This window comes from Scyliorhinus torazame, chromosome 7 (assembly GCF_047496885.1).
Source record: "Scyliorhinus torazame isolate Kashiwa2021f chromosome 7, sScyTor2.1, whole genome shotgun sequence".
Taxonomy (NCBI): Eukaryota; Metazoa; Chordata; class Chondrichthyes; order Carcharhiniformes; family Scyliorhinidae; genus Scyliorhinus; species Scyliorhinus torazame.
The window spans coordinates 118,735,028-118,747,742 of NC_092713.1; the positions used below are offsets into that span (position 1 = coordinate 118,735,028).

General features: G+C 51.0%; 1 protein-coding gene across 6 annotated transcripts in view; it reads right to left on the minus strand.

Annotated features, from left to right (window-relative positions):
• The window catches only part of cdc14ab (cell division cycle 14Ab), a 333,919-nt gene that overhangs the window by 268,820 nt on the left and 52,384 nt on the right, over window positions 1-12,715 (minus strand). For 5 of the 6 annotated variants that reach the window (XM_072511378.1, XM_072511373.1, XM_072511375.1 and 2 more), the window contains exon 4: window positions 8,497-8,589. The exons of the other annotated variant lie outside the window; for it this stretch is intronic. In XM_072511378.1, the coding sequence (XP_072367479.1) occupies window positions 8,497-8,589 (93 nt within the window). The remainder of the gene's footprint in view (window positions 1-8,496; window positions 8,590-12,715) is intronic. 6 annotated transcript variants of the gene reach the window in all.

Here is a 12,715-nt window from a genome sequence, read left to right on the forward strand (position 1 = left end):
TCCATACATCTTCTACCATCACTGACCCCGAGGTACTCAACTCACATTTTCCAAGTTCTCACCCATAAACCTTCACTCTGATCCTCTTCTTTAGGCTCAAATTGGCAGCCCATAAATTGGATCTTTGGTCTACTGATCATCAGGGTCGGCACAGAAGCAGTGGTCAACACTGCTGCCTCACAGCGCCAGGGACTCAGTTTCAATTCCGGCCTTGGGTGATTGCTTGTGTGGCGTTTGCACATTCTCCCATGTCTGCTCTTTCAGAGGGTCGGTGCAGACTTGATGGGCTGAACGCCTCCTTCTGGACTGTAGGACTACAACCCAGTGTTCTTCTCCAGTTCACCAAATATTTTATCATATTCTTTTCATTCCCACCACATAGCTCAATGCCATGCCCAAACATCATTGACTGTGGTACCTTCCTGTATCAATGCTGATTACTTTTGTCTGGCACTCCAATGTACCAGTTTTATAATAGTTGCACATACCTTTTGGACTCTACCACTTCTAGCACATCTCCGGACTTCCTCCCTAGGTATCTAGTCAGAAGCCTTCTCTAGATCAATGAATACACAATCATGTTGCTTTGGTCTCCCTGATATTTCATCAGGGACAGCACAGTGGGTAGCACTGTTGCCTCACAGTGCCAGGGTCCCAGGTTTGATTCCCGGCTGGGTCACTGACTGCGCGGAGTCTGCATGTTCTCCTTGTGCTGCGTGGGTTTCCTCCGGGTGCTCCGGTTTCCTTCCAGAAGTCCCAAAAGACGTCCTGTTAGATGAATTGGACATTCTGAATTCTCCCTCTGTATACCCGAACAGGCCTCTCTGGCCTTGTCAGTGACACCCACATCTCATTTTTTTAAATTTAAAAACAGCAACAGATGTTTAACTCTGCTGCTCCGCAGGGCAATTTCCATTTTTGGGCAAAACAAATATATAGATTTACTATTGACAAAAGCAAATCTACTGCTAGTTGCCTCGGTGAAAGAAGAGTAAGGAGCCAACATAGTAGATTTTGATCCTGGGACTTCTCCAGATATGAAGGGCAGAGATGTAGCAGTTACTTAATGCAGTTGAACGGTTACGAAGGCATCTTGATAAATGTGTGCAAGTTTCTAATTTGTAGACCAATAACAGATATTCAATTTTCAACTGCAGCAAGTATTGCTATCAAAAGCAGTTTGAAATGAAATCTGCAAAAATAAAGCATTTTAAAAATAGACGTTAATATTCAAAAGTGAAATGCAAAACTCTACTGCAACAGTTTCTGAACAAAAGTCTAATTGATGCTCAATTATTCCGCTAACAAGCTCATAATACCACAGCCTTAGTGTTGTACGGTATTGCATTTTTGTACGAGGGGAGCAATGAAAGAAACACATTGTGTCCAAGGCAGTAGCACCAAGCATGGTACATACAAGGGCCCTAATGACATTCAAGATAATCAAAAACCTTGTTCTGACAAGAAGCAGTGGAAGAAATGGGTTACCTCATGTGCCAGGAGGTCTGGCATGAGATAGACAGAAAATGCAGTGTTCTGGAATTCCCCCCTTGAAAATTCTCCACCCTTTTCCTAATTTAAGAAAGACCTAGAACCTACCACTTTGACAAGCTCTATGTCAGATGAGCAGGTCTTTACTTGGCTTGATTTCAAATTTAATTTTGTTTGGAATGTGAAGTGCTTTGGGATGTTTTACTAGATATCAGATTAATGCAAAATGCTATTGTAGTATTGCTTATGAAACCTCACTCCTGTACAATGACCACCTTCGGACCAGTACCAATCGGGTAACAGCAGTATGATAGCATAGTGGTTACAATACTGGCTAGTAATCAGAGTTATGGTTCAATGATCTGAAGGTACAAGTTTGAAGCCCACCCGTAGCAGTTGAAGTGGATTAATTAAATTGAAGTTAAAAGGTTCATATCAGAGGCCCTGCAACTACTGGATTATTGAAAAAATAAATCCATCACTAATGTCCTTTAGAGAAGGAAATCTATCATACAGTCTGATCTACACCAAAATCAATACAGCTCACTCTTAACTCCCATCTGAAATAGCCTAGTAAGCCAAGCAGTTGTCCAGAAGATGGCTCACAACAACTGGAGAAGGGGAATTAAGATTGGGAAATATTGGCAGCAAATGAGCTCAAAAAGGAAACTTTAACTCTTTTAGTGCCTTTAAATATATATATATATATATATATATATATATATATTTTTTTTTTTTTCCACTTTTTAAAAAATAATTTTTATTTAAGGTTTTCATAAAATATCAATAACAAAATGAGAAAGAAAAAAGAATCCAACAGGGTTAAGTACAAAACACAATCTAAAAAAGCAACCCCCCAAACCCCTCCCCCCCCTGTACATAAATAATAAATTAACATTAACACCCCGACTTAACACAACAAGTGCATACACCCCCTCAGACCCTCCAGTGTAAATAACAAACAAAAATAAAGTAACCCCCCCCCCCCCCCCCGAGCTGCTGCTGCCATTGACCAATGTCTATCGTTCTGCCAGAAAGTCTAAGAACGGTTGCCACCGCCTAAAGAACCCTTGGACCGACCCTCTCAAGGCGAATTTCACCCTCTCCAATTTAATGAACCCTGCCATATCGCTGATCCAGGATTCCACGCTTGGGCGCCTCGCATCTTTCCACTGAAGGAGAATTCTTTGCCGGGCTACCAGGGACGCAAAGGCCAGAATTCCGGCCTCTTTCGCCTCCTGCACTCCCGGCTCCTCTGCCACCCCAAATATTGCGAGCCCCCAGCCCGGTCTGACCCTGGATCCTACCACCCTCGACACCGTCCTCGCTACGCCCTTCCAAAATTCCTCCAGCGCTGGGCATGCCCAGACATATGGGTGTGATTTGCTGGACTCCCTGAGCACCTAACACACCTGTCCTCACCCCAAAGAATCGGCTCATCCTGTCCCGGTCATGCGTGCCCTGTGCAGCACCTTAAACTGTATGAGGCTGAGCCGCGCGCACAAAGAGGAAGAATTCACCCTCCCTAGGGCATCTGCCCACGTCCCCTCTTCGATCTCCTCTCCCAACTCCTCCTCCCACTTACTTTTCAACTCCACCACCGAGGCCTCCTCCTCCTGCATCACCTGGTAAGTTTCCGTGATCTCTCTCTCTCTCTTTCCCTCCCCCCCCCCCCCCCCAAACGAGAGCACCCTGACCTGTAATGTGTGTGGCAGCAGCCGTGGGAATTCCACCACCTGCCGTCTGGCAAACGCCCTTACCTGCAAGTTACCTGAAGGTGTTCCCCAGGGGAAGCCCGTACTTCTCCTCCAGCTCACCAAAGCTCGCAAACTTCCCATCCACAAACAGGTACCTCACCTTTCGTATCCCTGCCCTGTGCCACCCTGAAAACCCTCCACCTGTTCTTCCTGGGGCGAACCGGTGGTTCCCCAGTAATGGGGTCCACGCCGAGGCCCCAACTTCCCCCCTATGCCGCCGCCACCACCACCAGATTCGTGGTATACCTCCTTGGAGGGAGCGGCAGCGGCAACGTTGCCAGCGCCCCCAGATTCGTACCCACACAGGACGCCGTCTCCAGCCTCTTCCATGCAGCCCCCGTCCCCTCCATCACCCACTTGCGCACCATCGTCGCATTGGCGGCCCAGTAGTACCCACAGAGGTTGGGCAGCGCCAGCCCCCACCCAACTCTACTCCGCTCCAGGAACACCCTTCTCACCCTCGGAGTCCCTCGCGCCCACACAAACCCCATTATACTCCTGTTAACCCGCCTGAAAAAAGCCTTCGGGATAAACACGGGGAGGCACTGGAACAGGAACAAAAGCCTTGGGAGCACCGTCATTTTGATTGACTGCACCCTACCCGCCAAGGACAGCGGCAACGCGTCCCACCTCTTGAACTCCTCCTCCATTTGCTCCACCAACCTTGTAAAGTTAAGCCTATGCAGGGCCCCCCAGCTCCTGGCCACCTGGACCCCCAAATATCTGAAGCTCCTCCCCACCCTTTTTAGTGGGAGCTCGCCAATCCCCCTCTCCTGGTCCCCTAGCTGAACTACAAACAGCTCGCTCTTCCCCATATTGAGCTTGTACCCCGAAAAGTCACCAAATTCCCCAAGGATCCTCATTACTTCTGGCATTCCTCCCACTGGGTCCGCCACATACAGCAGCAGGTCGTCCGCATAAAGCGACACCCTATGCTCCTCCCCACCCCACACCAACCCCCTCCAGTTCCTCGACTCTCTCAGTGCCATAGCCCGGGGTTCAATCGCCAGTGCGAAGAGCGGGGGGGAGAAGAGAGAGAGAGAGAGAGAGAGAGAGAGAGAGAGCGAGAGCGAGAGCGAGAGCGGGAACACTCCTGCCTCATCCCTTTCTCAGCATCCATCGCCACCACTATCTCCGCCTCCCCCTCCCTCACCGGCATCATGATAACGTTCAAAAGCCTCCGCAGATTCGCGTTCAACTGTCTCCCCTTCACAAACCCCGTCTAGTCTTCATGGATGATCTGTGGCACACAATCCTCAATCCTCGTGGCCAAGACCTTCGCCAGCACCTTGGCATCCACATTTACCAAGGAAATCGGTCTGTAAGACCCACATTGCAGAGGATCCTTGTCCCGTTTCAGGATCAAGGAGATCAGTGCCCGGGACATCGTCGGGGGTAAAGCCCCCCCCTCCCTTGCCTCATTAACTAACAGCGGGCCCAACAGGTTCATATATTTTTTATAGACTCGACCGGGAAACCGTCCGGCCCCGGTGCCTTCCCCACCTGCATGCTTCCTATCCCTTTGATCAGCTCCTCCAGCCCAATCGGGGCCCCCAGTCCTGCCACCAGTCCCTCTTCCACCTTTGGAAACCTCAATTGGTCCAGGAAGCAGCCCATCCCTCCCTCCTCCCATGGGGGCTCGGATCAGTACAATTCCTCGTAGAGGTCCCTGAAGACCCCATTGATGCCAACCCCACTCTGCACCACGTTCCCTCCCCTGTCCTTAACTCCCCCGATCTCCCTAGCTGCGTCCCACTTCCGAAGCTGATACGCCAGCATCCGGCTTGCCTTTTCCCCATACTCGTAGACCGCCCCTTGGGCCTTCCTCCACTGCACCTCCGCCTTCCTGGTAGTCACCAGGTTGAATTCGGCCTGGAGGCTGCGCCTCTTCCTCAACAATCCTTCCACAGACTCTTCCGCATACCTCCCGTCTACCCTCACCATCTCCCCCACCAGCCTCTCCCGCTCCCTCCACTCCATGTGGGCCCTAATGGAGATCAGCTCTCCTCTCACCACCGCCTTCAGTGCCTCCCATACCATCCCCACTCAGACCTCCCCGTTGTCGTTGGTCTCCAAGTACCTCTCTATACTTCCTCGGACCCGCTCGCTCACCTCCTCGTCCGCCAACAGCCCCACCTCCAAGCGCCACAGCGGGCGCGGGTCCCTCTCCTCCCCATCTCCAAGTCCACCCAATGCGGGGCGTGGTCCGAAATGGCTATTGCCGAATACTCGGTATCCTCTACTCTCGCTATCAAGCCCTACTCAAAATGAAAAAGTCGATTCGAGAATAAGCCTTATGGACATGTGAGAAGAATGAAAATTCCCCAGCCCCGGCCTTGCAAATCTCCAAGGGTCCACCCCTCCCATTTGGTCCATAAATCCCCTCAACACTCTAGCCGCCGCCGGCTTCCTACCCGTCCTAGACCTGGAGCGATCCAGTGCCGGATCCAACACCGTGTTAAAGTCTCCCCCCATTATCAGGCCCCCCACTTCCAAGTCTGGGATCCGACCCAACATACGCCGCATAAAACCCGCATCGTCCCAGTTCGGAGCATACACATTGACCAGTACCACCCTCTCTCCCTGCAACTTACCACTTACCATTATGTACCTACCGCCATTATCTGCCACAATGCTCGACGCCTCGAATGACACCTTCTTTCCCACCAAGATCGCCACCCCTCGATTTTTGGCATCTAGCCCAGAGTGAAACACCTGACCTACCCACCCTTTCCTCAGTCTTACCTGGTCTGCCACCTTCAGGTGTGTCTCCTGGAGCATAACCACATCCGCCTTGAGCCCCTTCAGGTGCGCGAACACGCGGGCCCGCTTAACCGGCCCATTCAGTCCCCTTACATTCCAGGTTATCAGCCGGATCAGGGGGCTACCCGCACCCTTCCCCCGCCGACTAGCCATGACCCCTCCTCGGCCAGCCGCGCCCGCACCCCACACCCGGCCCGTTCCCCACAGCGGCATACCCCTGTCTCGACCCCCCCCCCACTCGCTCCAGCTCCTCCTTGACCTTAGCAGCAGCAACTCGATTCTCTTTCCCCCCCGCCCCCGGCTAGGACCCATCCTAGCTGGTTTACTTCCCCCATTGCACTTCCGCAAGTCAGCTGACTCCTGCTGACCCCGGCCACTCCCGCCTCCCCTTCGACTCCTCCCATTGTGCGGCAAACCCTCCCCACGTCTTTGGTGCGGGAAAAAAGCCCACGCTCTCCACCTACCAGGCCCCGCCATCAACCAAAACAGTGCCCAACCCACCCCATCCACCCTCCCCAACACGAAAGAGAAAAAGAAACCCAAAACAATGCAAAGGGCCGCCCCCCACCGAACCAAAAATAGGCATAACATATCCACCGCAGTCCCCAATCGCCCATCCCGACCCTCAGTCTGTGTCCAGCTTCTCGGCCTGAACATAGGCCCACGCCTCGTCCGGAGACTCAAAATAATGGTGCCGGTCCTTGTAGGTAACCCACAGTTGCGCCGGCTGCAACATGCCAAACTTCACCCCCTTTCTGTGCAGCACCGCCTTCACTCGATTGTACCCGGCCCTCCTCTTCGCCACCTCCGCACTCCAGTCTTGATATATCCAAACTATATCCGAACCTCCGCGGTCTCCCACCTGCTGCTCCTCTCCTTCTTGGCCCACCTGAGCACACACTCCCGATCGACGAACCGATGGAACCGCACCAGCACCGCCCGCGGAGGTTCGTTAGCCTTGGGCCTCCTCGCCAACACTCTACGGGCCCCTTCCAGCTCCAGGGGCCCCTGGAAGGACCCCGCTCCCATCAGCAAGTTCAACATGGTGACCACATAGATCCCCACGTCCGGCCCCTCCAGCCCCTCCGGGAGGCCCAGAATCCGCAGATTCTTCCGCCTTGACCGCTTTTCCATCTCCTCGAACTGCTCCTGCCATTTCCTGTGGAGCGCCTCGTGCGCCTCCACCTTTACCACCAGGCCTACGATCTCGTCCTCATTGTCAGAGATCTTTTGTCGAGCCTCTCGGATCGCCACCCCCTGGGTCGTCTGTGTCTCCAGCAGCTTATCAATAGAAGCCTTCATCGGCTCTAGCAGGTCCGTTTTAATCTCTCTGAGGCAGCGCTGGATACCCTCCTGTTGCTCCTCCGCCCACTGCCTCCATGCTGCCTGGTCTCCGCCCGCCGCCATTTTGTCCTTCTTCCCTCCCTTCTTCTGGTCCACCACCACCTTTTTTGTCGCCCCGCTCCTAGTTAAAGCCATATACTGACGGGGAGCTATTATTAACTCCTTCCCACACCGGGAAATGTCGGAAAAGTGCCCTTGGTGGACCCCAAAAGTCAGTTTTTGCGGGAGCCGCCGAATGTGCGACTTAGCTCCGCATAGCCGCAACCGGAAGTCTCAAGAGGGAATCCTTTTGGCAGTGTTCGCTTCACCAATCTGCCCCAAAAAGTCTATGGAAACACCTGAAAAAGGTCTGAGAGTCCGTTCCAGACGGGAGCTGCCAAATGCTCGCCCCGCTTCTTCAATGGCCTTGGTAGATCTTTTCACAGTTGTTCCCTCTGCTGCTAGAATTCACCTTTAATAGAGGCCCTCAAGTCAGCTTGCAGCTTTAAGCTTGCCCTTCCCCCGCCTGCATGCGGGAAGAGGCCCCTCTCTCCTGCAGTTACAGCCAGATCTTTTACTGTTTCTGCTGGGTCTGGTAACCAAAAGACATACCATTCCTGGGGGACACTGTCAGGGGAATGTTGCAGTCTTCTTCCCACACCGGGAAATGTCAAACAAATGCCGTGGGGGCCCTGTAAAAGAGCCCAAAAGTCCGTTCCAAGCGGGAGCTACCGAATATGCGACCTAGCTCTGCATAGCCGCACCCGGAAGTCCTTTAAATATATTAAACGATTCCAAAATAAGAGCATGGTTGAAATGTAAAGAGGCTTCAATCATCACAGAACTTGTAGTACAGCGATTGATGGGTGTGGCTGAAGGTGGGTTGAGCTGGGGCAGGGGTAAAATATACAATAGACCAGAGTTGGAAAAAGAAAGCTGGAGCGAAAGAAAATTAGAAGCAAAGTGAAGCAAGCAATTAATGAACAAAAAGAATACATTAAGGTTAAAAAGTGCTTTGGATTTTTCAGTATTCAAGCCGTGTTGAAAGCCTATTGTGTTGAAAATCCTATCTGCCGAGTACTTTCCACTGATGAGGTTTTCTAGTCAATTCCATCAAATCAGAGAAAATGAAAGTGCAAGTATAAATAAAACCACCACTTACAGAATAGGCACCAATTAGGAATGCTGCATTAGCTCGTTTTCGTTGATCAAAACAGGTGTAGTGGACAATCTTTTTCCTCGACAAAGTAAATGACTACGGGGGGGGAAAGAAATTGCTCATGTTCAATAAAATGAATATAGTATTACAAAAACATCTAAAAAAGCATCTTTGCAACAAACTCCAAAACCTGATCTTGGCCATTGTACTTTCCATAACTCCATATAAATTCCAATACATTACTCTGCAGTACGGTTGAATGGGTTGCCAATCTACATTTGTTTTGAAACAGAAGATATCCCATAGCACATCTTAATACATTAAAAGTCTCTTTTGAGTTCAGGCCGAGAAAAGGTGTAATATATTTTATGTCTTCTGCAGAATCAAAATTAACCTTTCCAGAGAGAACCTGCATATATGTTAACTAATGTAACCACTTTTGTGTTTTAAATCAAAGACAAATAGTTATACAATATTAGAAAAAGCTCCAATTTAGCAATTGTCCAGGACAAAAGTTAACAGGTAAAACATGTATTTACCTCACTATCTTGGTCATGAAGAATTAGTGACTTAGCCTTTAGGTAAACAGAGCTAAAATCTTTATTACCACTTGGCACCAACAAAGCTATTAACAATAACAAGAGTCGACCTCAGTGAAGGACACAAAGAATTGGATCCTTCAATCAATCATGGTTTAAAAAAAATCCAAGCTCTTAATTCATATTACTCATGTCCCGAAATGTATTTTTTAATAATAATAAATGAAAATCCCCTAGTTGCCACACTCCGGCGCCTGTTCAGAATGTCCAAATTACCTAACAGCACGTCTTTCGGAACTTGTGGGAGAAACCGGAGAAAACCCATGCAGACATGGGGAGAACGTGCAGACTCCGCACTGACAGTGACCCAAGCCAGGAATCGAACCCGGGTCCCTGGCGCTGTGAAGCAGTGCTAACCAGTGTGCTACCGTGCCAATAATGAGAAATGCAGATAAACCCACTATTCTTGTTTATACATAATCACACACAATAGTATCGCACTAGGCTGTCACCTCCCCACACCTTGATTATTCTGTTTTACTGATCATTTGCTTTTGTTTATTGTTCTTCAAAATTCACCCCATGCCCTTTCCACTACCACCTGTGGAAAAAAAACATTTAAACATTGCATTTGGTGGCTGACACGAAAACATGTTGTATGCGCACCCAAGCAGAGCCCACCTTGAATCCAACTGCTCTAGACACTACTTTGTGCTTCCTGTTGTAACTGCTCCATATTACAAACAAATGGTTTTATGAAAACAAGAGCAAAATTAGTGAATAATTACATTTGAGTTTTCTACCCCATGATGCATAATCCCAGTGGTTGGTAAAGTTATCACAAAGGCCAAGTATCGTCGCTGAAAGTCAACATTAAATGAATCCCTCTATCCTGCAAATTACAAATTCCACAAGTGTACACTTTTCTTGCAGTTGACCTTGTGCGTATGGAGATGCTTTTTCAGAGCAGTCTATATTTTCTATCTTGTCAAAAATACAAGCAGTGTGTAACAACTCAAATTTGTGTAGCATCTTTAAATGTAGAAAATGCAAGGCGATTCTGAAGCATAATCAATATTGCCAAAGAAGATATTAGAAATGAAAAAGCTTGGTCAGAGGTAGCTTTTTTTCATTTTTCCAATTAAGGGGCAATTTAGCATGGCCAATCCACCTACCCTACACATCTTTGGGTTGTGGGGGTGAGACCCATGCAGACACGAGAGAATGTGCAAACTCCACATGGACAGTGTCCCGGGGCCGGGATCAAACCCGGGTCCTCAGTGGCGTGAGACACAGTGCTAACAACTGTGCCACCATGCTGCCCCGAGTAGCTCTTCAATAGGATCTTAAAAACCAGAGAGTCACAGCAGTTTAGGGAGAGAATTTCTTTTTTTTTTTAATTTAGAGCACCAAATTCTTTTTCCCCCCCAATTAAGGGGCAATTTAGCATGACCAATCAATCCACAACCCTGCACATCTTTGGGTTATGGGGGTGAGACCCATGCAGACACAGGGAGAATGTGCAAACTCCACATGGATAGTGGCCAGAATTGAACCCGGGTCCTCAACGCCGTGAGGCAGCAATGCTAACCATTGCGCCACCATGCCGCCCAGGGAGAGAATTTCAGAGCCCATGGCTTAGGTGACGGAAGGTATAGGAACCAACGGTGGGGGTAAAGATGTAAGGAACAAAAAAAAAAAAAACAAGGATTGGGGACTGTAGTGTTTTTCAAACTTTTTTTCCGGAGACCCATTTCTACCAACCGGCCGACCTTCCCGGCCCACGCCGGCCGACCTTCGCGACCTACCATTTTCTCTTACCTTGTTTGCAGCTGACAAAATGGAGGCATCGCAATCGCGCCCAAAGCACGTGATGGCGACGTTCGGGGGCCGTGACCTGCTCTCTGCCTCTCTCAGGCAGGAAGATTACATGGATTTTTTTTTTTTTTTTTTGCAGTCTTCAGCCGCAGCAGCCGGCTTTTATATTCAATTTTTATTTATATTTTGTAAATTGTAACAATGTTGTTGCACGGCACATTTAATCAAAGAGACCAAAGCCCATGTCATTGTCAGACTTATCAGATTCTTTCTGTTTCTTCTCTTCGTTTTTCTCTTCAGCAGCAACAGGGGCAGCGGTGGAAACAACTGCTGCAGCAGCTGGGGCACGATGGCCAGCACCAACATTGCAGACCAGACTATTGATGTCAATATTCGGCAATGCCTTGGCAAACAGACTAGGCCAGAAAGGCTCAATGGTCACACCAGGTGTTTTTATCAGGGCATTGAGTTTGTCTTGGGTGCCGGAGATCTCATCATTATGCAGGATGAGCGCGCTGTACGTAGATACAGGCGTGTTCCGAGGTGGAGGCCATGACGCAAGATCTCTGCAGGTGGGTCCGATGGTGCTAGTGGTTGGGGGGGAAACTCCGCCTTAGCTTCGTTCCGAAGAACCGGGCACTTCCGAATCGGGCAGAGCGTGCAGCACCCGGCTTTTAACTATGCCGGCTGCGAGCGGCCTTTTTACCATAAGAAAAATGCGGCCGCACTGCGCAAGCATGCCCGATCATCGGCGCGCATGCACATAGTTTTGCACATGTGCACCGATGATCGGGCATGCATGCGCAGTGCGGCCGCATTTTTTTAATATGCTCGTGGCCATTTTGAAGGCCGTTCGCAGCCGCCATAGTTAAAAGCCAGCTGCTGCGTGGATTTGGGCAATCGGGAGCGCCACGATGGATGGCTCCTAGACCCTCCCACGGGTCGCGCCCCCAACTTTGACAATGCCTGGTGTAGAGCTAGTGTAGGTTTAAGATAAGAAGGCCAGGAATAGGATGACAATTTGAAATTGGCAGGCATCAATGCAGATCAACATTGGCAAGAGAGGCCGAGGACCCGGGTTTGATCCCGGCCCCGGATCACTGTCTGAGTGGAGTCTGCACATTCTCCCCATATCTGCGTGGATCTCACCCCCACAACCCAAAGTTGAGCAGGGTAGGTAGATTGGCCATACTAAATTGCCCCTTAATTGGTAAAAAAAAGAAAAAACAATTGGATATTATAAACGTATTAAAAAAAATTGGACACACACACACACACACACACACACACACACACACAGAGAGAGAGAGAGAGTCACAGGGCGCGGGGCCGCGGGGCGCACAGACAGGGCGCGGGCGCGGGGCGCACAGACAGGGCGCGGGCGCGGGGCGCACAGACAGGGCGCGGGCGCGGGGCGCACAGACAGGGCGCGGGCGGGGGACAGAAGGGCGCGGGGCGCACAGACAGGGCGCGGGGCGCACAGACAGGGCGCGGGGCGCACAGACAGGGCGCGGGGCGCACAGACAGGGCGCGGGGCGCACAGACAGGGCGCGGGGCGCACAGACAGGGCGCGGGGCGCACAGACAGGGCGCGGGGCGCACAGACAGGGCGCGGGGCGCACAGACAGGGCGCGGGGCGCACAGACAGGGCGCGGGGCGCACAGACAGGGCGCGGGGCGCACAGACAGGGCGCGGGGCGCACAGACAGGGCGCGGGGCGCACAGACAGGGCGCGGGGCGCACAGACAGGGCGCGGGGCGCACAGACAGGGCGCGGGGCGCACAGACAGGGCGCGGGGCGCACAGACAGGGCGCGGGGCGCACAGACAGGGCGCGGGGCGCACAGACAGGGCGCGGGGCGCACAGAC